General features: G+C 39.3%; 1 protein-coding gene across 7 annotated transcripts in view; it reads right to left on the bottom strand.

Moving 5' to 3' along the window:
• The window catches only part of DST (dystonin), a 316,145-nt gene that overhangs the window by 209,204 nt on the left and 80,547 nt on the right, over window positions 1–26,394 (bottom strand). For all 7 annotated transcript variants that reach the window (XM_074819863.1, XM_074819864.1, XM_074819867.1 and 4 more), the window contains one exon: window positions 2,635–2,696. In XM_074819863.1, the coding sequence (XP_074675964.1) occupies window positions 2,635–2,696 (62 nt within the window). The remainder of the gene's footprint in view (window positions 1–2,634; window positions 2,697–26,394) is intronic.

Raw genomic sequence — 26,394 nt, 5'->3', positions numbered from 1 at the left:
CTGTTCTCTCTGCTACCTACAAGAGAAGACTGATAACTAGCTCAAATAAAGCTATTGAGATGCCTGAAATAAGCCGATTCCCACCTTTTTTTTTGTTTTGTTTGTAACAAGCTATTGGCAGTGAATGGGCAAATAGGAGTTGCATGCATTATGTATTAAATCCAAAGTAGCTGAAAACTAGGACTCAAATTCAACTTAATGCATAGACCAGGACCCGTTCAGTAACTCTGCTAGAAATGGACATTTACAGTGCTACTTTTTCTACATTCCCTCCATTATATAGTATTTTCTAAATATGCCTCTGTGTGTTAAGAGAGAGCATTTGAAGAATTGATTTTAATTTCCATACAAGTCACTGTTCTAGAAACAATGCTGTAAGAACAGAAATTTGACACAACTGTATCACCAACTGCTTTCAAACTGAGTATTTCCAAAAGATAAAGTTGAGTTGCTACATAAATTCCAAGTTAATGGAAGAGCTATAGTCAAACTATATTTGTGTAAGTTATCGATCCTTAACTTGAACCCTAAAGTGAGCAATTGGAGATGAAAATCAAGGCCAGCAGTACACACAGACCAAACACACTCACACATATATATACATCTATATATTTATCTATATCTACCTCTACAATCACTCACACTGAGAACTAGTTGAAGACGAAGGCCTAAGGCCATTCAACTTGGCAAGCAAGTCAAAAGGATTTAGTGTGAACTCTTTACCTTGATTTTGTTACAGGTTTAGAGCCTAAATCTTTTTTAAGCTACTCCCAAGAAGTTGAAAGTATAGCAACAATGACTGTGCATGTTTTACAAGTGTGTAAAATAATGGTGTATAGAAACATAATTTCCAATACAATGCTCCTCTGTAAAAACAGACGTAATTTTTAACTTGTATTAAAGGATTGTTCTCTAAAAAGCTTCAGATAGGCTTTTCTGCATCCCACAGAAAATTAAAACTGCATCTTTAAAATGCATTTTTAATACATAAAAAGATTGGCAGCCTCTACAAACATGGGAACAATGACCCTCAATTTGAAGAAGAAATGCCTGATGGTTAAATTTGGAGATTGCATTTTGCTGCCAGAGTACTGGCAATCTTCCTGTATGCTTTTTTCTTTAAATCTAATTTGTCTGAAGTACTGGACAATGGATACATTTCTTCTATCATAAATATGAGGTAAAATCCAGAAAGGGAAGGCTACAGGTCTGCAGCCTCTTGTCTTTTCTCTTTAGCAAGTAGAAGACTTCTGCAAGGGCATGGGGACCACTCTGGTATTTCTGGATTACAGTGAAGAGGCTTCTGCATAGAAGGGGTCCTTGGAGCAGCTGTTTCTACACAGCATGATTTCTTTGAGTCTAGAATCCACAAAGGAAAACCCATTGGTATGAGCAGTATTAAAAGCTATTCTGTGACTCCAGACTCACCCAGCCCACAGAAAGGTTGTGTGCTGCAGAGGCTGATGTCAAGACCACTTGTGATAGCTCAATCATGGTGGGAAGGACCAAAAGAGCACTCTGGAAGAGAGGTCTCTTGCTAAATACAAAAATTGGGACCAACTTCACATCCAGGCCTTGTTAGCTCCCTACATCACACCATTTCCAAGGGCTAGATAGGTTTCATTTTTTTTTTCTTGAACAACAAGATATGAAATCAGAATTGTGCATCTTCTGAAGGTTTGAGGAGCTAACAAAAAAAGTTGATTTTAAACATCCCTGAAGAAATTCTGTTCTGCTTCCGTGTCCAATATTTCTCAAATAGCCACAAGAAGCAGAGAGATAATTGTTGCCCCCTAAAAACCCCACATTTTTCTCTAAAAACAAATACAAGCAGGTCTTTCCAACAATGTCTGAACATTATACTCATTAATTAAATCTCAACTCTGACAGTTTGCAGCTACATTTTTATTAAATGTGACTTTTATATTAATTCAGCTTGGTGGGGGGGAATCAAAGCAATTTACATTAAATAATTCTACAACCTGTTTCTCCACAGAAATGTCTGGACTAGACAGTTAGAGCTGAAACAGCAGATTAAATTTAGAACTGAAGGGCCATGCAGTGAAGGTGAACTCACAGCTTTTAGTTCTCTGTTGACTAAAAGCTGTACATGTTGTTAAAATGATGTGCTTTGTCCCTGAGGCAAAGTTCACTGCTATTCAAAAGAAAGACACTGAAAATTGACTTTCTTCTCTAGAAAGCCTCTATTTCTAATCCATGAGTAGCATACTAATGCCACAGGATGATCTAGAGCTCCCCTTCCCAAGGTCACTTCCCTTTCCTCAATATGGTACTTTAAAAAAAATTTTTTTTTTTCATTTGCCTTAGCTGTGGTACTACAGCCATGACACTCTAATGGCAGAAGAGAGTCAAACTTTGTAGAAAGAAATCATGGCCCTTAAACTTTGACTCATTTTAATTTCAAATTCAAGTATTCAAATAGATCACCTTGGGATATCAGACAGTAGCATTTCAACTCCCCAGTGACTCGTCAAGTACATCCATAAATCTCACAATTTAAGATCTTCCTTATTACAAGTAACGCAGCTGCATCCTGAAATCAAACATTTAGTAAAAGACACAATCACTGCTGTAGTAATCAGTCATCCAGACATCACAGAAATATCAACTGACCTTCATGAGATGCTGATTTATCCATTTTGTAAAGGTCTTCTTTTGTACTTTGTCCCGCTCATCTGGAGGTAAAAAGGAAAAAGAAAAAGGTTTAACAACTCTACAACTGATGCAGATTTTTTTTTTTTATAAAGAGCTTTATAAAATTAGCATTCTAATGAATTTTAAAAACAGAATAGCCTGTAAAAAGCTCTGATATGTCAAAATAATAGCATGCAAATGTTTTTGCAGTATGTCACAAAATGTCATGAAAAAGTTTCCTGAGCAGAAGCTCCAGGTCAGTTCCTCCAGGGTGACAACCCCACTGGTATGACAGCAGCACTACTAATAAAAATACAACTTCCGAGAAGTCAACTGTTCCCTAAAAAGTGCTAAAAAGATCAAGGCAAACTTTTAAGAGCTATAAATACTACTTATAGCCTCTAAAATCTAATTCATTATTAAAGTATTTAGCAACAGATAATCTCTTACTATATGAAAGCTGGCTTTTTTAATCACTATGCTTCTCGACTGGAATATCTCCCTTGTTCCAACATGCACGGATGAGCTACAGCTTCAGTCAGAGAAAGGACTCTCTTTCTTTCAATCCTCTATAAAATAAACATGGATGTCCCCTGACCCAGATATAGGACCCAGCCACTACCAGCTCCCGGGTATGGCAGTTAGCATCAATGATTGCCCACAAAATATTGAGAAGAAACAATAAAAGCAATAGACTCAGGGTAAGGAAGCATCACACTTATAGATTGGAAGTGTATACATGAATTCTACTGAGTCACGTTAGAGAAACACTAGCTGCCACTCCAGCGCAAGAATTATCTCCACAAACCTACGCATGGTCACTAGCCTGTACAACCGCTACAAAGCCTGTTCACAGCCCTGACACTCCCTGGAGCCCGAGTTGTGGTGCATTACAACCGGGACCATCTGTGCAAGCCTAAAATAGCAAGATCCCTTAAGACCCTGTACAATAAAACTGCAGCTGTTTCATTGACTCAGGCTATTTGTAGTGTGGCTGAGAATGATCAATCAGCTCAGGTAGCAAAACAAGACTCCTTCTGCAGCTACTGCCATCACTAGAAGATTGAATCAGATCCTGTATTTTACATTAAAAAAATACTGTTTTCAGATCAGTCAAAGGTAACATAAGTAATAATAATAATAAAAAAAAAATATTGGAAGATCCATATTCATGGACTCTGTGGTCTCTGGTGTGATCCTGAGGTCTTTGAAAATGGCGTGAGATCATACAAGAGTCCATCCTGGGCCAAACTGAGCACGATATGCTGCTTCTAACAGTAGTGAGAAATGAGTATTCGGAAGCAAATACAAAACCAAGACAAGCAAAAGCCTGTGAAGCCTTTGTATACTCCTCCCTTATGTGACTCACAGACCTTCTACATGCTTATACATATCTTTGCATTTAAGAGTCATAGATGCATTTTTTTCTGTTTTTTTCCAATCCTTTTTTAACACACCTACAACTTTTGCAGCCACAGTTCACTTTGGCAATTAGTTCTTCAGACAGCATGTGTAGTGTACACGTACATTCAGCTCTGTACAGAATAGTTGCTATTCCCTAAATGCCTTTTCCATGCCACTCAAGATCTTCTAAGCTTCTAGCATATGCTTTTTCCCCACTTCAGAGCTCCACACTCTCTTACTCTAGTTGAGGACACAAAAAAAGAGGACTAAAAGACAAACTAAAGAGTAAAACTGCACTATTGGTGAAAAAAATCTGGCAGATTAAGAAAACCTTTTGCTATATATACATTTGCCTATAGCCTTCACCTAGCAAGACAGCATTCTCAACATCAGTTATTTATCCTAATAAGGTAGAAGCTCTAGTTTGGTAGATGTAGAACAGAAAATCTCATCAATGAAAGAAATCCAGAAATACTTTCACTTGTAACTGTTCCATTATATGTGGCTGTTTTAAAAGGAACACAAGTTTTCCCAACTTCAGAATTTAATATTCCAGTCCACAAGTGTCTTTTCCAGCCTACAATGTATTTTTTTTCCTAAGGTAACCTCAGCTAGTATTGACTAACTACCACAAAAGTTTACACTTTGGGAAATGTTACTGTGATGACAATAAAAAAAAAATAAAGAGAATCGACTTCCTTGTATCTTGTTAGAACATGAAGTCACTATTAATTTCAACTCTATTATCAAAATACCAACACACATAAAAGAAGCGATGCTTACTACCCTTGTTCCTTTTATATATGCATATATTACACAAAGAGACAGAAAAACTCTCTACCTGACATACACAAATGTGTAACAAAGAGGAAAGCTGTCACCCGCCATGTTGTGAAAACACCAGAATTGAAGGGGAAAAAACAAAAAAAACACCACACACCACGACTGTGATTTTTAATCAAAAAATCAAATGCTTCCAGAAGAGCAAACGCACACTCGAAGAAAAACACAGTGCAACAGTATTCAGTGTGCTTGAGCTCAGAGCAGAACATACAAAACCAAACCTGTCAGATGCAGTAGAAAACAGGCAGCTCATTACGAAAGAAACACCAAACTAAGGAAGGAAACCCACTGAAAGCCTCTTGAGAGAAGCTTCCCCCCGCGCCCCTGAGCTCTGCTCTCTCCCGAAGGCAGCCCTACCACCCTGCCAGCCCAGCGCTGGGCTGCCTTACTGACCCATGCAGCACATTACTTTCACCAGCTTTGTACTCCGGTCCTTTTCATGTTCAGCAAACTGTCTCATTCTTTCCTTCAAAACTTCAGACTCTCTTTTCTTTTCAGGAAAAGGAGAGCCAAGGAATGATCAGGGCTTCACCTAGACGGCAAAAGTAGCAACTCCCCTTTTTAAAAAAAACAGGAGCAAAGAGCCCATCTGCTGTCACAGCAAGCAAAACTGCGAGCCCCCTGGATTTAACTCGCAGTAAGAAGTAAATTAAGAGTCTGTGCTTGTTTGTTTTGAACTTCTAGGTGCATTAATACACATCTGAGTACAAATATTGAACTTTCCAAAACAAGAAGTCTATTTTTTTTCCTCTACTAGCAATGAGTAGCAAGGAAAGAGCGTCACAGTGAAAAGAGCAGCAGCAGTGCTGTTTAAGCCAAGGTAATTTAAGAATACAAGTGAGGCAGGAGCTGCAGAAAGAAAACACATCCTCCTAGATCATCTGATCCGCAGATGATCACAATAAACCTTCAACGGTTAATTAATCAAATTCAGCTTCTCTGCTTTTACCTGTTATCGCAGACACATATATTATAGACATTATTCTGACATATCAGACATAAACTGTACATCTCTTATGCTTTATATGCCTGGAAAGTACCTCAACAAAATGTCGTCAGTCTTAATAGACTGACACCTATTTTATGAACCTACACTACAACTCAGCAGCATCTAAAGAGGCTCCAGATTAGAAAATTTGGACTTAAAAACCAATCACCACAAATAAATTATCTCATTATGCATTCTTGTCATTCCTCAATCCCAAAGACAAATTCAGGGGCAGATCCTTCTAACACCGATGCCCCTTTCCCTGAATCCCTATTGCTTGCATGGATCACAGTGCCTGCAAATTATAAGTTTCTCTGAAAGACAGGTTTACTACCAGAATTACACCAAAGGCAACAGGTGACGTTGATGCCTGTTCAATACTCTCCTGGGGAGAATCACAGAATCATTTAGGCTGGAAAAGACCTTGAAGCTCATCAAGTCTAACCATTAACCTAACACTGTCAAGTCCACCACTAAACCAGGTCCCTAAGCACCACATCTACAGGTCTTTTAAATACCTCCAAGGGATGGTGACTCAACCACTTCCCTGGGCAGTCTCTTCCAATGCTCAATAACACCTTTCGGTGAACAAATTTTTCCTAATATCCAATCTAAACCTCCCCTGGTACAACCTGAGGCCATTTCCTCTGCTCCTATCGCTTGTTACTTGGGAAATGAGACCTGACACCCACCTCGCCACAACCTCCTTTCAGGTAGCTACAGAGAGCGGTAAGGTCTCTCTCCCTCAGCCTCCTTTTCTCCAAGCTAAACAACCCCAGTTCCCTCAGATGCTCCTCACAAGATTTGCTCTCTAGGCTGTTCACCAGCTTCGTCGCCCTTCTCTGGACACGCTCCAGCACCTCAATGCCTTTCTTGTAGTGAGGGGCCAAAAACTGAACACAGTATTCAAGGTGAGGCCTTGCCAGTGCTGCGAGCAGTCAATTACTTCCCTAGTCCTGCTGGTCACACTATTTCTGATACAAGCCAGGATGCTACTGGCCTTCTTGGCCACCTGGGCACACTGACAGCTCATTCAGACAGCTGTTGACCAACACCTCCAGGTCCTTTTCTGCTGAACAGCTTTCCTGCCACTCTTCCCCAAGCCTGCAGCGTTGTGTGGAGTTGCGACCCAAGTGCAGAAGCTGCTGAGTGGTCCTCTCTGCCTGAAGACAACCTGAAATAATCTCTGAGCAACCACATCACATGCCACCAGCTTGAATGAGCAGAACAGTGCGCTATATCCACACTGATGCAAGGAAAGGCAAAAAGAGCGCAGGAGTAGAAAACCCTCATTTTCTAGATGAGCTGCAAATTTCTGCGCTTCTCTCTTCATTTTAATGGTGAAAATATCAGTTTGGAGTTCCTCCACCTAGTGACAGACTTAAAAAAAAAAAAAAGATCTCCTTTTCTCAGGGAGATTTTTGCATTGCTATATTATGTTTGCTTCTGTGTTGATATTTGTTTGCCTCCGTGAATTATCAGATAGGCAACAGGTTTTTCTACATTTGTGCATGTGCCTGATAGGCATTATTCCTTACTCGTGTAAAATGCACTCATTTTTCTGCACATATTGTTGCTATTTACAATACCTATTTATATTAAACTCAAAAAGCTGTGTTAAAAGAACATTATTAGGGTTGCAAAGTGAAGCACTCAGAAGTGGAGTTAAAATAGGAATCAAAACTGTGAAACCTTAATACAACCTTCTTATTTTTTACAAGACTACTGTCTACTGCATAGAAAGGATGCTGCTCATTTAAGGAATATTTATTCAATAATGTATTTCATGTTGCTGTTGAAATCGGAGCACATTTGTCATTTTTCAAGCTCTGAAGACAAAATTCATTAGACAATAGGTTTTCCTCTGGTATTCCTAATATTCCTTCTGCAAACTAGACCCTGCTATCTCAAACATCACACTCAGAAAATAAAACAAATGCTTTCCCAAGAGATCATACATTAATTATGCTCTATGACACTCACCCAGAATCACAAAGCTATATAAGAAATAGGGGACAGATCCAATTCTTCAGTCAGTGCTGAAATGCCTTATCTAGGACACTTTGCTCTCTGCTCCTGAGAACCTGACCTTAACTTCTCACAGGCCTTCCATGTCTGTACCAATGATTCATTCTCACTCATTAATTAAGATCCAGGGGACATCAGACAAATCTATCACAATCTGAAACAATCTCTAGGAAGGTAAAACCTCCGTTCAAACAAGTCTAGCTTGGAAAGTTAAAACTTTCCGTAGGGAAGGGTTGAATAACCTTACTAATAGGTAATCTACCATATTTCATATCAGTGGGTATTCTTAATTATAGCTGGGTTTAAGCTACCCCTACCTGTAAGGCTTTGCATATCAGTTCTGACTATCTGAAGCAATGATTCAGTGAAAGCTAGCTCTGTTATGAAGAACTAGAATTATCCTCAATCCTGTGTAGTATTCTAAATTAGATAAAAATGAATAAAATTATTATACAATGAAGTATATGAGTACAGACCAATGCTATGAACTGTATGCTATGGCGTCAAAGTTTCATTAAGACATACAGCATTTAAAATCCTACATACTTTGGCAATGACTTCCGATAATAAAAAAAATATATATCCGTCCTGCTGTAAAAATATCAAGGCTGAATTAGCATCTATGTTTCTAACAAGACAACAGCGATTCTGAGGTCTTGTAGAAATGCCAAAAAAATTCTGAAACAAATAAACTTAGGGGCCTTATATGGGATTTTCTGCATATGTAACTCCACTACAATAGTCAAGATAAACATTAAATCTGCAAGCATTACAGTTCCAGATCCTGGTTTTGTGGGGTAAATATTTACTCTAAGAGAAGAACTACAGGTAAACAGGGAACTCCCAAATTATTTTCCACAGTTTCTAACCTTACAAAAAAAAAGAAAAATAAAAGAAAAAAAAAATGAAACCCACACCAAATACAGTTCTCTATGAAATACCATTTTAATGACTCAGGACTAGAATGGCAATATACATTATATACATTTAGTGTTTGCCATGAAAGATTAGCTTCTTGGCTAAAGGATCTCTACTGAGTTCTCGTTACCTTCACCCCCAAAAATCTGGGTAAATATGACAGTTCTCTCAGAGTAAGCTCACCTGACAACCCAGCTTTTTCTTTGGTATTTTTTTCCTCTAACAGAGCTTATTTTGTTACAGGTAGTGCTTTATGTTTTATACTTCAAAATAATACTTCATGCATTTTAATATATAATGGTGCCACTCTTAAATCAGCTATTCTTGTAGATCAGGAGAAGTTTGTCAAGTTTAAAGGCAACATTTTATATTTTACCACCTCTGTCATTCTTCTAATTTGATCAGCTTCCCCTTGGATTTATGAAATCAGAACTCATAACATGTCTTGTTTATGTTCCTGTTGGTGTTCATGTATCAGGACAGCTTGGGGAAAAGCGCTAGCAGTTTGCAAGAGCTTGCCTTGGAGATAGCATCACATTACTTCTTTTTTTAGAAGGACTGAATGGAAGCCAAATACAAAATAAGAGGATAACTAGAGACAGACGGGTAATGTACACAGTTCAGATAGTACAGGGGGAGAAAGGTAGTAAGGGCATGGAGCAAGGAAGAGACATGGTCCAGACGTGAGAAGGAAAGATTAAATATATATATATAGTTTTCGAGTCTAGATAGTAAAATCTGGATAAGAGAATTCAGGATGGGGTTTCGCCTTGTTGGAAGAACCATCAAAAAATCACGGTGCAGCAGGGTAGACAAGGATTCTTACACAAAGGATATATCCAACTAATTAAGAAGTGCAAGCAAAAATGGAAGCTGTTAGGCATTCCTAAGTAAGGCACAAACTCCTGAAATGCATCGCCTGGTTGAGGCTTACGTCTTAAGAGCGATGAAAACCTAAAACCCTCTTTTAAAGTCTTATTTCACTCAGCTGGAATTACAGTCAAATAAAGTCAAACTCAGACCTCACTGAAGTTAACAGCTAACCTTTAATAAGTAAAGTCCCCACTGGCTTCTATGTCATTAGGATTCAGCCTTCATGACAAAACAATCAATGTTTAGGATCTCTGATATATTTTTCAAAGAGAGTATTTTTATCTCTTTCACAAAACAGTATTGCAAATTTTACTTGCCAGATCATTTAGTGAGTATGCACTTAGCTATAAAAATGCAAATGTTTTCTGAAAAAATGTTCCTTAAAGAAATGAGTAATATAATTCGTAAGCAGAATGTGAACTAAATTTGACAACAGACATAAATGAACCAAAGACTGGGAAGCACCCAATTTTATAAAAGTTGCAGGAAAACACATACTAAAAATGACAAAGACTGAAAATAAATTGGGAAACTTCAGCATTTTAATTTTGTGTTACATTCAGTCATCCCTTAAGAGGGCTTCCCAATGAAGTTGTCTTGGCTGCAACACCTGCAAACAGAATCCAAAGATACCACCCTTTCATCTGCGTTTTACTGAATGCGTGTTTGTTCACACAACTCCAGTGACCCACTTCAGCAGCTTCATATAGCCTTGCAAGTAAAGCAATGAAACTGTACTGCAGATTAATTTGTGAAGAGAAGACTTAAAATATTACAGAAGGTTAAATGTTGTGATCTGGAACAATACTTATCTTTGAAACTCTGCAATTCTTCATAACTAAATACCAGAATAATCTGTTTAATTAATACAGCTATTTATTAAAATGGAAAGAACAGACCACAACATCTGAAATGAACTGCTTTGATATGTTAGCGGTATATTTGCAATGAAATTAAAAGGCTTGCAAAATAAAAAGTCTTTAGTCACATGTAGACTGTTTTATTTGCTCTGCTGTCAGCTCTTGTAAAAGGCTTCACAAAATACAGCGCTCTGTCTGGAAGGTATATTGCTACCCTGCTGTAAAATGAAATGCAACATTTAGACTCCTATCCCCAAAACAGTCTGTTAATTGATTAGACAGGCTTATCAAGACTCAAATATAGAGTCACCAATAAAATCATAATATTAGCTGCACCGTCCCCTCCAGCTGCGCACACACACCAGTTGCTCATGTATTGTTTCTTAAACAAAAGACCCAATTCTATACGCAAACAAATAAGCGCAGTTTATTTGAGTCTATGCAAGATAAAGATCTAGCAGAACGCCATGAATCAATCAGGAAGAGACTCCTCTACAGTCTGGGGAGCTCAAGCTGCCCGCATGGCTTGGGTACGCTTGCCTCCCGACCCCAAGGAAGACCTCAGGCTCCTGATGACCAACTGTGGATACTCTTTAACAAGCTATTTTGCATAACTGTAGTAAAACAGCTGTACCTGGGAGCATGAATTCACACTCTAGGCAACGGATAGATTTTTCAGCTTATGAAGATCTGGGCTGCTGTGGCTAAACTCTTCCCAGTGGCTTCCCAGGTATATCACATCATGCATGACAGCATGAATGTCAGACATGTTTGACTAACATCATCATTCATAATCCGGACTGATATAGACTGCTATCAACAGATGGCTGCTGAAACAGAAAGCCAGAAGGCCTAACACGGAATATTGTTCTCTGTTACCACCACAGTATACTAGAAACAAAATAAGACTTCTTGGTATTTTTGGAGGTCAGAGTTTAATCCTAACTGCTGATAAAGGAGCAATCATAAAACTCACATTGACTTTGATAGAGCTATGACCACCTCAAAAGTCAAAATAAAGACTGTGTGCAGACAAAACCACACAAAAAAATCTAAACCATAAGAATGATTGACTCACCATTTACACTGTGATATTCTGTAACACACTGCACCTCAACCCTGCAAATGCAGGCAAACGTGAAACAACAATAGGCAGTAAATAAATGCTTTGTGTCCTGAAAATATTCAAAAATTTGCTAACTGCACACCCATCTGGCCCAGTAAGAAACTGCACTCATCAAATTCTCAATTGGACCTTTTTTCTGCCACTATTTTCCATCTATGCTTGAGGCAGGATGAAGAATTCACCTGGACTATGCCTGAAACATGTGGAGATAAAACCTGCATAAAATCTCTGCAGGTTTGCCTGGCTTTACTATCCTATGCAGAAGATGCTAAGTAAATCTTCAATTACTGGAACGAGAACTACACTTCTGATATGATTTGCAGGAATGTAAATTAAGGATTCCCACACCTGTGTGGAAGAAATACTGTCATTCATATTCACAGAATCTTGGTCAGCCTGCACTTTGTAGTGTTAGTGTAGTTAAGTAGCTACCTCACATCTAATCAGAAATGAGATGTGAAATAAACTCAAAAAGCATTTTTCTAGTGTCTTCAGTCACAGCAATGAGTGCTCCAAAAAGTTTAGAAGCATAAATCAAACAAGGGTCCCAGCACCCAAAAGTTTACAGCTGAAGTATTAAACAAGAAATCAACCACAGATACAAACAGACCACAGGAGAAATACAAGGAAATAATGAAATAATAGTGGTTACCTATAAGCCTGTTCCATTTAGGGAGACAAAAAGGTCAATATAGCATTTGACTTTCTTATTTAGGCTTTTGGAAAACATCATTAACCACTTCAGATTAACTAAAATCATGTATGAAAACATTCTTGTCCTCTGCAGCACTATAGATTTCCATGTCTGGTTCTTTTCTGACCAGAAAATCACTCCTGGGTAAGTACTGCACTAGCACGATACCCTGTGAACAAAATTCACAAAGCTCAGTGACCTTCTAATGTATTTCCTTTTGTGCAGCCCTCTCCCTCAAGCCCTACAGCAGGACAGATGCTTAACTATTACAAAGAGCCCAACAAAGCAGAACTCCATAGACAGCAGTGAGCAGCACCGAAAAACTGCCACAAAAATACTTGGTTTCCAATTTGATTCAGTCTTCAGTATTATTTAATTTCTGCCTTTTATGTGAGAGAGAAGGTCCATGTGAAAATGTCACATGCAGTTATCAAGACACATAAAACATGCATGTAGTCTGAAAAAAAAAAAAATCTCAGTAGACATTACCCTGTCCTGCAAAGTATATCATAGTACCTCTTGACTTGTGGCTGTATCGCCCCTTTTTAGATTACCAACCCAATCAGAATTTAAACTAACTAAAAAAAAAAAGTTTGGGCATTTCATTGTTTGGGTTGCTGGGGGGGGGGGGGGGGGGGGAGGGTGTTGAGTGATCAAGGAAGCTTTGATACAAATTAAAAATGTGTTTCTGCAACACCAGATGACAGCTTATATATTTTAAAATGTTGATGTGAGTTTTAACAGAAATCCCATACTGAAAAGATGTGCCTAGCCAAACAGCAAAAGGCTTATGAGACTAAAGCCTACTTCATCAGTCCAGTGCAAACTCAGATCACAGCAATAAGCAGCACTGCACTAAGAAAATTGCAGTCATTTTCCCCAAGCCTCCAGAAGTTAGTGGAGATCTACACTGATTCTGTGTATTTCTGTCCTTTGATTGAGTCCTCCTGCTCCACTTTTTACACTCTCCCTTGGAGAAAAACCAGAGGGATAACATTCCAAGAAATCAATAGAAAGGTCCTGAGAGAAGAAAAGACAACCCAGAATAACATTCCCTTTGCAAACTGTTCAGCGAACCTTTGAAGTCCTGTGCTTGCAGTGACTGTACTAACTCCAGACTGTGGCAGAGCGTGAATAACAGGAGGGAGAGCAACAAGTTTCCAAGTGACACACAGAGCCTCTAAAGAGCACAGTTTACATCGCCATTTCCTCAGTACAAGCTAAGACTATGAAATTTTAATGCAGAGTACAAAGTACACGAATATACTCACTAGCAGAGTCAAGAGAGAGCTTGAAAAGAGGGGGTACGGGCAGAGATCTGTGATGCTGGGTTTGGCTAAATCAGTAGGTCTTTCCCTCTGATCTTCACACACTCTGATACACTTACATTAAGGGAGATTTAATTTGGCTTGCATGCAGTGTCAAGATAACTGGAAAAAGAATCAGAATCACTATGCATTAAAAAAAAATTTTAAGAATCTCACCAGCTGATGTTTACACCACAGACATATACGATATTTCTCCTCATTCATCTCCACCAGCACACTCGCCCATTGTTCTCCCTTCAGTTTCACGAACAATGAAAGATTCTCCTCCACAACAAAGAAACGTAAAAATAACTCCTAGGATGTTTTCTGTGTTGAAGGAAGACAAAGAACACACACACTCTGAAACCACTATCAGACTTTCAGAGATTTAATGTCAGCTCACATTAAAAAAATAGTTAGTAAAATATTAAAATAAAAAAGTATCCCAGCCAATTTCATTTGAAGACTGGGCCCAAAGAACACACTTTATTTTTTAAAACAAGCCTACAATGATTTGGAAATCTCACTGACCACTTCTCTTGATTACCACTCAAACCCAAAGTAAATGCTTTCACTGAGTTGAACTGTTTCAAGTACATTTTGTGTTTCACCAGGAATATCTACAGTCTTAACCCACTTCACAAAGACTTATTAGCAAAGTAATTTTTCCATTTCCAAAAGAATTCAGTTGATTGAACTGTCATGCTGAGATGTGCCAAATGATGTTTAGTAGAAGAATAGGAAAATTGTTTACTTAAAGACTGAGATGTGTCTGCTTTTCAAACACAGTATTGGTATTCAGAACATAGCGTTGCTATACAGAACATACAGCTGTACAAATAGCTGGAAAAGCAGTGGGAAGCAACTGAAAACAGTATGCTGTGGGGGAAACAAAGGAATCTACCTGGGCAGGCAGGCAGCCCCAAATATCAAATTATCTTTCCCATCTTAAATTCTTATTCTAGATTTCAGAGAGTCTAAAGCATATAAACTTGTTGAGCATTTATCCAACTTCTGCATCTCCCCATTTAACACAGATTTACCACACACATTCACAGACTGTATCAAAATGTATCTCTGCCCTTAACTCACAGAGAGCTGTTGAAAGTTTTATATGAGCTTTGGTATGATGACAAAATTCCTGTTCTTTACAAAACAAAGACCCTACCTATGCTAATAAAAGAGCTAAACTACATAATTCCTTTATGTGGCTACGCTGGTACTGTTAAGTTGAATGTAAGAGCTGTGAATTTGGGATACAGAGAAAGGAATGATAGTGCTAATTTAGTCACATAAAAATTATCCTGAAATAATTATCACTTTCTGAAAGTGAATTTCCACACAACCAACCAATTAAAATGACATTTTATTCAATGGCGCATTTCCTTCCCATATTGTTTAAGAAAATACAGTATCATCTGAATCATCCATGATAATGATGCAAAAATTATTAATCAAGTCCTGCAACAGTACTAAAGCTTACTGAACACTGGGTCAGTGGGGCTTGGGGATGATGTTAGGGCAGGTACCTGTTTGTTCATTAAACTTACTAACCACCTAAATGCCCCTTCCCATCTGATCTAACTGCACCACCAGAGCCAGGCCTGTTAGGGATTCTACTCTGTGGTGCAGGCACCAAGGCAGTGCTGGAGGAGCTGGGACACTTCTGCTCTCCTGATCCCATTTGTGGCGTCTCATCTCACCTCTATATATGCCTTGTCCTCCTTTACCCGTACTCTGATGACTTCACGTTAATAGCAGCTCCATGTTGCCCCTCAGACAAGAGCAGTGCCGCCATGGATGGAGATTTTAAGGTTTCAAGGAGATGAAAAGGTCAATTCTGAGAAGCCATTGCCATGCATAAAAAGCAACCGATAAAAAGCAACACCAGAACAGCAGGCAAAGGGCGTTTTGAAAATGACACTGTCTGAAGTACAGGAAAATTTAAGGAATGAGAAATGATATGGCAGAGAGAGCTGTGAGTGGTACTGAAGATAAAGACAAGAAGCTTGTACATTTTATAGTGGAAAAAGAGGGTTCCAGGACAGCAATATAGGAAGATAATGATTTTAGTGAAAACATATGTTGAAATGACTGGTTAAGCTTGGCATCTGGAGTACCCCAAAGATAGATCCTATGGCAGTCAGTGCAAGACTCAGACCTCCCTGGAGGACAGCTTACACTGCACACACAAAAAGAAAGGCAAGGTTTCAGAAGCACTCTGTAGTCTGAAACCACAAAAGAAGAGCCCGAGAGAAGAGTTGCGTGTTTCAGCCTTCGCAACTGGTAAGCGCTCTCAACAGTGACAAAAAAGTATGAAAGGTGATTGAACCTGTGGAAGTTTGTGGATCAGTATGACAGAGAGTTTAATTTTGGCTGTATTTCACCCAAGGGGCTGGCAAAACAAACAGGAGTGACAAGAGATGGGGCAAAACACAGCTCAATCATCTTTGCCACAGAACGAGATGAAGTCACAAGGATGGATCAGACTGCCCAGAAATACCAAACAGGAGGTAAGACCACCAAGGGGCCATCACAATCTCAAAGGAGGAAGGAAAAGAAGGATGAGGAAGACTCCATTCAAGGAAAAGGCACTGGAACAACCAAAGAGAGAGAAAAAAAGCAAGGGAGGAAGGGGAGTGCAGTTAGTTGCTTCAGAGTAGTCACAGAGGTCAAACAAGGTGAAGAAGGATTTAAGAAAACAAAGTGAATACAAAGCTCTGAATGTGCCAAAACATTCCCTGGCATTAAACAAAATGGTCACATGTAAAATCACAGCTAAATGCTGGATTTTACACATCTATTATTTAAATATAATATTTACAATATTTAATTCTTTAAACAAAAAGTAGGAACACGTTGTGCAATTGTTCTTATTTTCTTGCGTTTAAAGATAAAAGGATTGCAAGCTCTAAAAATTTTAATGGAACTAGGTGTATCATGAGCATCAACCAAAAGAATCCAGCTACCACAAGAACTCTGGTGTGTCAGAGCTCTAAGGATTTGGATCAAGCCTACTTTGCTCATACTACACCCTCTACACAGTTTTCAGAAATTCCTTCTCTCATCTATTTTATTTATCTATACTTTTTACAGTATAACCACTTTTTGAGCTGTATCATGAACAAAATCTTTTTCACAAGTCTAGAAATAAAACCAGTGGCATCCCCCAGCAACTGAGTATAAATTTAGTCTCTTACAAAGTCTGTTGAAACGAACAAACAAATCCAGCATATGCTTAATCTCAGCCCCACTAGCTATGACAAAACACATCTTCACTTCAGACAGTTTGCAATTTTCTTCTCTCCAAGTAATTCTTTGCAAAGAGGAAGTTATTAAAACAGCCACATTTCTGATGTATCTGAAAGAGAAATGTGGGGAGTTGTGTAACCTGAGGTAAACTACTTAATAGAAGGACAATAATTTTTTTAAAAAGCCAGTAAGTATATTTAAAATGTTCTATGATTCTAAATAATGTTTCTGTAGGAATAACAACTACAGAACTTTATTGTTTTTCTGAAAGATCCAGGCAGTTTCAAACCAAGAGCATAAACAAAAAAATTATTAGCAAAATGTACATTTGTATACCTAAGAGATATCATGTTAAACGTAGCCGTGATCTTCCTGCTAGCTTAATCTTTGACCTTGTGTATAACCACGAGTCTGCAAACAGCAAGTGCCAAGCTGATATTCCGGACTCTGAAATTTAATAAGGGAACTGTGAATCTTGTTTGAAGTACTGTACCTTATGGCAATAAATGAAGCAATGTATCTAAAACCTTCTTCAAAATTACATTAGTATCATTGGTCATAATTTATCCCCAACTCCAGTAGGCACAGTAAAAACACCCAAGATTTCTCCCTCTTAAGACTATTCCTTGATACCTCTGCTGTGGACAATTTTAAAAACTAAAATGACTGGAGCACAATCCATCTCACCTAACTGTAGATATCTACAGTGCAGATGCATCCAACTGAAGGAGTCACAAGAGGATTTCTTTATAAGCAATGAAGAAAAACTAGCTCTTTCAGAACTGTCTTTACTAACCATAAATAAGACCTACACAGCTAACTTGTATTAAAATATCTTCATTTGTAATCATGAACCCAATCGTAAACTCAAAGGATACTCCAACTACTGAACTGGAAGTTAGCATGGAAAAAACCTTTAAATAACTTAAATTTACACATTTTTTGTTTTGCAATTTGTACAATGAACATTTGTAATCAATTTCATATCCTTTGTTACTGCTAGTCTTAAATTATTCAGTCATTTGAACATTTTCAGTAAAAGGAACAGTAAAAATCAATAAAATCTGGTTTCCAGACACAATGTGTACAGATACTACATTTTGTCAACTGCAAAGAAGGTTCAGTTATCTGAAACTCTTGTGCCCACAGGCTGTACATCCATGAAGCCAGAGTTCAAAAGGGCTTCCAGCACCCTTCAGATCTGGAGAACTAGAAGTATACAAAAGGCTTGTGGAACTCGTCATGCCTTTACGTCATACTTTTACTCTGACAAATTCCAGCATAAACTGTACTGACACACTGGCTAATTCAAACTTGCATTCCACAATCATTGTACCAAGGAACCCCAAAAGGTTCATCTTTTGGATTTAGCTACCTAGCCAGAAGTGCAAAGGTACTCAGATTTCATACCAAATGTAACACCAAATGAATGCACTCATACAACAGCTCTCTTCTGGAAATGACTGTACTCATTTATAAGATCCACCTCCCCTTGCTCTGAAATAATTAAGCCTTTTGAGCCTTTCATCCCCAAAGGATTCAAAAGATTTCTGTAGCCAAATTTTCAGTTACAGTCTTACTCCCATGTTTTAAAAGCCATACTCTATATTCTCAACTCAGCAAAACATAAATTATTCACTAAAACCTTGATATGCAATTTCTGTTCTCACAGGACTAAAAATATGCATATGCTGACTTCAGTGGTAGCTGATTTTCAACCCTGTAATTCAAATTTGTGTTATATTTCATTTAATCTCATGGAGGAGGATGGAAAACAATATGGTATAGAACACAGAGAATCACAGTTTTTCTCTCGGAACTCCAAAATATATAATAACGTACTTCAAGCTTACAGACAAAAATAACTTTGTAGGTAGAGAGAAATCATGAAAAATGTAACTAGAATGCAAATATTTCAGAAAACTGAGTCCTGGGAAGAACACTAGATCACAATATAGACTGATATGTAACTCAATTATGAAAATCACCACTAATTTAGCCACTGTAACGACTTTTAGTCCATGTTTGCCTGGCTCCCTCTAAATCTTTAAAGATCTATACTCAATAGATCTGTGCTGTAAGAGGAGATGAAATACAACCTTAAGAAGTCTAACGTACTCTGAGACAGAAAGCGCAAGTGCAACAGAGACAGGATGACAGTAAGGAGGGCAGGCTGAGTGACATGCCACCTGCCTCTCCCAGGCAGAGGGATTGATTACCACCCCTGGGGTTGCCAGAACAAAACTTGCCTCGCCACCCAAGTTAGGATGTATTTTTAGTCTTTTTAAATATTACTGGACTATAAATGGATTTTTTTCTAATAGCTTTTTATTATTATTGCAATACAGAATTAACAGCACTTTTATACACAGGGATTTAACATCCTAAAAGCAGAAACTTATGTTAAATAAGAATGATCGTGAAACCTCATGAACCTTGGTTAGCCCATAACCCAAAGAACTCGCACACTGACATGCATCAGCCAAGCGCCAGGTCAAGGAGGGCCCCTCGCACATGAGGTTGTGTGACAGAACTGATGAAAGGAAACCAGGTGACAGGAATGACCATGGAGGAGGAAAGAGGCTCCCTGAAGAACCACTGCAGGAATCATGCAAAAGGAAACTGAAGCAAGTGTTCAGCTGTGGAGCAGATTTGCTTTCTCATGCTGTTGTTACTCAAATAGGAAGGAAACACAGCCCTAAGACAGCTGGGTGGACAAAGTCACCCACTGCGGTAGAGCCAGACCCACCTCCCTGAAACCAAGAGCAAACTTCAGTGAAGATTAACAGCATGAGGACTGGGTTGAGCAGGCGTGGTTTACCTCTGCTCTCTCATATGTCACCATGGTATTTAGGGACAAATCAAAGTATTGTCTTATATATGCAGTAACACATGTAAGAAACACCACAAACAAACAGAGCTTGTTAGGCCAGAATGGCTGTTTGCAGCCTGCAGACATGGCCAGGGCCAATCCAGCCAAAGTGGGTAAGGAAGGGCATAGAAGAGGTCGGGTTATAGCACCCAGTCACACAGGTCAACCACTGAGTACCAAGCTCCCTAGCAGAACTCTTCTATTACCCAAACTACCTTACTAAAAGCAAGCTCAGGTGCTACCTAAGAGTCCCTACAAGTCTCCCAGTCCTTTAAAGGGAGGAGTTTAGGATGGTTTTTTTGGTTGGGTTTTTTTGGGGGGTTGGGGGTTTTTTAAGCTAAGAGCCCACAGCTTGGCTTGTAAGCCTCAAATAGTTACTGCCTGAGATAAAAGGATCAAATGAATTACTGTCTGAAATCACTGCAATGAAATAAGATAGTGTCTGCCCAATCACAAGATGATGACAAGATGTGTATTACTTGATTTTACAGTACTGCAGCAGCAGTGTGGCTACAGCTTGGAGTGGAGAGAAATTTATTTTCAAATGAGTGGGATTTCATTAACAACTGGCTTGTTCTCCACATCAGATTTGTTCTACACTCGCTGCAGCAAATTCAACCTCATGAAATTTGTATTCTTTCATGTAAGGTACAGCTACAGAAAAATAATAGACCTGATTAAATAATCCCCTAGAAAATCAGCAAGATTTTCTGCTAATAAAAATTAAGTAACTTATCTTTGGGAAAGATGCTCCATAAATCACATACAGACATAATCCACCAAAGTCCCAGCACACAGATCTTCTAGAACTATCCCCATGCCAGAATGTGACTATGTATTTCTTCCATCTAGATTACCACAAGGAATATCAATCTCTGTGAGTCTCATGAAAGAATACTAGATCCACAGTTATACAGAAACAAGGAGTAATTGAGACAGATGCAGCAGCAGCTGTCCACAACTTACAAACCAGTGAGCAGAACAAGATCTTTCAATCAGAAGTCCAGGACGCTTGTGCTAGAAGAGATTTTGAAACACTACACTTTTATGACTAGAGAGGTAAAGATTACTGAATATTAACAATCAAAAGGTAAAGAATGAAAAGCTTTATAAGAGGCAGGGCTGGCCCCACTGCCTTTGCAGATGCAAACATTTTATAGGCTAATCATAGAATGGTTTGGGTTGGAAGGGACCTTAAAGATCATCTGGTTCCAACCCCCCTGCCATGGGCAGGGACACCTTCCACTAGGTCAGATTGCTCAAAGCCCCGTCCAACATGGCCTTGAACACTTCCAGGGAGATGGATTAGGGGGGCATGGATCCACCTCTCCAGGCAACCTGTTCCAGTGTCTCAGCACCCTCACAGTGGAGAACTTCTTCCTTACATCTAATCTAAATCTACCCTCTTTCAGTTTAAAGCCATTACCCCTCATCCTATCACTACATGCCCATGTAAAAAGTACCCCTCCAGCTTCCTTGTAGCACCCCTTCGGGTACTGGAAGGTTCCTATAACTCCCCAGAGTCTTCTCCAGACTGAACAACCCCAACTCTCTTGGCTTATCTTCAAAAGGGAGGTGCTTCAGCCCCCTGATCATCTTCATGGCCCGCTCCAACAGGTCCCTGTCTTTGTTATAATGGTGACCTCAGAGCCAGACACAGTACTCCAGGTGGGGTCTCACAAGAGTGGAGTAGAGGGGGAGAATCACCTCCCTCAACCTGCTGGCCACGCTCCTCGATGCAGCCCAGGACACGTTTGGCTTTCTGGGCTGCGAGCGCACGTTGCTGGCTCATAGTCAGTTTTCCACCTGCTAATACCCCCAAGTCCTTCTCTGCAGGGCTGCTCTCAAGCCACTCATCCTCCAGCCTGTATTTGTGCTTGGGATTGCCCTGACCCATGTGCAGGACCTTGCACTTGGCCTTGTTGAACTTCATGAGGTTTGCACAGGACACCTCTCAAGCCTGTCAAGGTCCCTCTGGATGGCATCCCTTCCCTCCAGCATGTCAACCGCACCACACAGCTTGGTGTCATCGGCAAACTTGCTGAGGGTGCACTCAATCCCACTGTCCATGCCACTGACAAAGATGTTAAACAGTGCTGGTCCCAATACTGACCCCTCAGGATCTCCCTTTGTCACTGCTCTCCACTTGGACACTGAGCCATTGACTGCAACTTTGAGTGTGACCATCCAGCCAATTCCTTATCCACCGAGTGATCAAATCCATGTCTCTCCAATTCAGAGACAAGGACGTCACATGGGACAGTGTCCCATGCTCTGCACAAGTCCACGTAGATGACATCAGTTGCTCTTCCCTTATCCACCAATTCTGTAACCCCATCATAGAAGGCCACCAAATTTGTCAAGCACAGTGTGCCCTTAGTCAAGCCATGTTGGCTGTCACTTATCACCTCCTTATTTTCCATGTACCTTAGCACAGTTCAGAAGGATCCACTCCACAATCTCGCTGGACACTGAGGTGAGACTGATTGGCCCATAGTTCCCTGGGTCTTCTTTTTTTCCCTTTTTAAAAACAGGAGTTACATTTCCCCTTTTCCAATCAGCAGGAACATCACCAGACTGCCACAGCTTCTCAAATATGATGGATAGTGGCTTAGCCACTTCATCCATCAGTTCCCTCAGGACCTGTAGATGCATCTCACCGGGTCCCATGGACATGTGCACCTTCAGGTTCCCTAGATGGTCTCGAACCTGATCTTCTCTGACAGTGGGTGGTTCTTCAGTCCTCACCTTTGCTTTCTGTGTCTTAGGCAGTGTGGTTAAGTCTTTGCCCGTGAAGACTGAGGCAAAAACATTGTTGAGTACCTCAGCCTTCTCCATATCCTGGGTAACCATGTGTCCCATTTCCTTCCAGAGAGGGCCCACATTTTCCCTAGTCTTCCTTTTATCACCAATGTACCTGTAGAAGCTTTTCTTGTTGCCCTTGATGTCCCTGGCCAGATTTACTTCTATCAGGGCTTTAGTTTTCCTAACCTGATCCCTGGCTACTCAGACAGTTTCTCTGTATTCTTCCCAGGCTACCTGTCCTTGCTTCCACCCTTTGTAGGTTTCCTTTTAGTGTTTGAGTTTGTCCAGGAGCTCCTTTATCATCCATGCAGGCATTTTAGACTGACTTCCTCTTTGTCGGGATGTATTGCTCCTGAGCTTGGAGGTGGTGATCCTTGAATATTAACCAGCTTTCTTGGGCCCCTCTTCCCTCCAGGGCTTTATCCCCTGGTACTGGCTTACTGAGGCTGTACACCATCACCAAAAAAGCACAAAAATACAATATTTAGTAACATTACAAATGCTTAAAGGCAGGATCAGAGACTAGTCTCCCAGGCAGATGAGTACTTTCTTGGGTCAATTATGCAGTGCTGAGGACTGCCTCTAAAATCCCTGAGGGATACATGGCATTACCACTGAGAGAGAGGAAACTTATTCAGAAAAACCTGGATTTCACAAATCATTATTTAGAATGGTAGTCACAGCAGAAATTCTGGCTTCTCTGAAAATATGATTATTTATGAAGGAACTGTTTTCTTAAGATTGGCTCTGACAATGTTCCTAGGGAGGTTAAAAAAAGTGAACCCAAGTCTGTCTTTAATTCTTTGATTCAGGTCTTTACTGGACTGACTGAACCAAATCAGCAGGACTCTGGATGTGTTTACAAGCATAATTCTGTCCAAGAGTGTCAAGGATACGCCTTTTTTTTTTTTTTTTAAATCCATAGCCTACAGCAGAGACATTCCTCATTTTCAGGGACGCACAGGCACTGTAGGTGTGATGGATCTTGTCTCCCCAGATGCCACCCAGAACAGCTGCACAAAGCCTACTGACTAATAAAGGGCAAGAATGTCACCCTACATTAACAGCTCTAGTTACAACACAACAATAGCAATTGTTAAAATACTCAGTTCTAGGCAGATTGCTCATATATAGAGATATATTACCTAGGTTTCCAGATTTATGGTAAATAAAGTGGAAAACTCAACTGTAGGAAAAAAAAATTCAGAATCATTTGGGAAAAAGTACATTCATGTTTGCTATGTTAAAATAACACAGTGAGTCATGGTTACCAACAGCAAGCAAAAGCTCATTCCCTGTTCAAAGTGGCTAGCTTAGACATCTTCAGAAAGAAAAATTATAAATATACAAATACACCCACATTCAAAATAAATCCCCTTGATAATAACAAAAATCTGAAACTTAAATCAGAAATAAAGTGATGATAAATGAAAAGCAGTAGCATACCCAATGGTCCTTAGCTGTACGTATTTAGGAAACTGCCAGCATAACGGAATACTAGGTAGCGGCCACATTAAGTGTTGTTACAGTATTTTGTGACTATACTGGAAAATCTCTTACTTGCATTGAACACAGCTAAATAAATAGGTAGTTAAAACCAAGAATTATTGTATGAAACACAATAATCAAGACAGCAAAGCTATTCACATCCTTCCCTACAGTGTGTCCTCTGTTCATGCCTGTAGGCATCAGATAAGCGGTTTGTTACTGTGCTCCGATGCTGAGCTTGGCTGCATCTGCCCCATTACTTGACTGGGCCCTGTGTTTGCACTAGAGCATGAACTGTATTTCACTTTTTTGTCTTCACACAACTAAGTGGGGCAAAGGAAAGTTAGGAGATGAAAGATGGGAAAAGAATAACAACATATTTTATTGTATTTCTCTGTTAGTTTGTTTATACTGTGGTAGTCACTAGTTGTCTTCCATTGTGCTAAGTACTCAAAAAACACAGGAACAGGCAGATATTCCAAACATAATTTTTTACTTTTTATATCTTTAGGCAACACTTCTGCAAGAACTGTTTTCAATGAAAGCCTCCACAGAGAAAAGGTTAAAGGCAGTAAATGAAAATAATCTTACAGCTCCATTTGCACTTCTTGTACCACCCAGCCAATCAGCAATGAACACAGAAAGCAAAGCAAGATGAAGCTATACAATGTCTGCTCAAGAGCATATCTATTTTTCATAAAATTATATCCATTTATATAATTTTATTTTATATATTTAATATAGACTTAAGTTTAATAATTATATATATTTAAAAAATAAAAATCCAGGTTGTTATGTGATGGGATCATAGAAGAGAAATATAATTCCAGAATGAAACAGCAAAACCCCTTCTCCAGAAAATTTTCCCAAAGTACCTCTCCCTCCAACACTAATTTTAGCGTAGGATTTTATCATCCTAGTAACTATGGTGCAAGACACAAACAGAAAAAAATTCAACTGGTTTGGGAAAGAACTGAGACAGAAAGCTGCAGCTCAGCCATACATACATCCTCATTGATTCAGAAGGCACCTCTAGAAGGTCCATGCTGCCTAGGAGCGGGGTACAACTCTTAACTTGCTCCTAGCACAAGTATTGATTTCTATTATATTACTGGGAGCTTTGCTCTAACTTTTTTAAATTTGCAATTTCAGAAATGCTATTTTTTTTAAATTAAGTGATACGCCTAATTCTCACAGCTACAAAATAAATTGAAAAGAGGGAGCACCTGTTCCTGAAGCAGTCAAGGAACAAGACAAATTTTTAAAATATTTTTAAACTAAACTCACCTAAATTGATGGAACACCATCACCTTATGTTATTCCAGTTTGAACCGAATTTACAGACAAACTAGATTATGGTGGCTTAAAATCAATGGAAATAAACCATTCTTGTGGAGGCAGCCCCTCCACCCAAGGAATCCTGTAACTGCACTTATAGGCAAGCCCTTTAAAACCCGCAGTTAAATTTTAATAAGTGCTATTAACACCTAGTTAGTTTTAAAGGCTCATTCATGTACTCTTTTAGCCAGAGCTAACCTTAAAGATTTGCTGAAATTCTCATCTTGGATTTGCAACTTTAATACTATGAATTCCTATTCCAAGTCAGAGTGCCTGAATTATAATCATATAGTCTTTTAAGCAAGAACTTTTAACTTAAAACTGAGGAAAATAAAATATTAAACTATTCTGATAAGTGACTATGGCCCGCACTCTCTACCACTTGTCTGATGAAGCAAATGATGACAATAAAAAAGCCTCTATCTTCTACACAGAACAGCCACGAAAAGAGGATGACACACACCGTCTGCAGTTTCAATGTATTTTTGGACAGAAAAATCATGTGCAGACCAAGTATTCTTGGACTTGGCTTTAGGGTTTATTCTCCACAGCCCTTTCTCAACCTATTACTGCAGCTCTTCTCATTCCTCTTCTGCAACTGTCTGGCCTTCTGTGACTCTTCTTCCTTTTTCCCCCCTATCTCCTCCTTCTAAATGTCCTACTGATGGTCTCCTCCACCCCTCCACCCCACTGACTCTTCTCCCCTTTCAGCTTTTTGCCAGTCAATCACCATTTGTTGTGTTTCCATCACTTTGATACCCCTATCCCTACATTCTCACCTTCATCTTCCTCTCACTCCTGTATTAAACTCTTCATCCACCGCACTCCTCATCTAAACAGGATATGCCCCTTTTCCTCCATGTTAGATGAAAGTCAGCAGAAGGAATGGATGGGCAAGAGACAACCTTGCTAATGTAATGCAATTGAGATGCTCAGCATCTAA

The sequence above is a fragment of the Strix aluco genome, chromosome 3 (assembly GCF_031877795.1).
Source record: "Strix aluco isolate bStrAlu1 chromosome 3, bStrAlu1.hap1, whole genome shotgun sequence".
Taxonomy (NCBI): Eukaryota; Metazoa; Chordata; class Aves; order Strigiformes; family Strigidae; genus Strix; species Strix aluco.
Note: the sequence above shows the minus strand (reverse complement) of the source record. Positions and strands in the feature narration are given on the sequence as shown.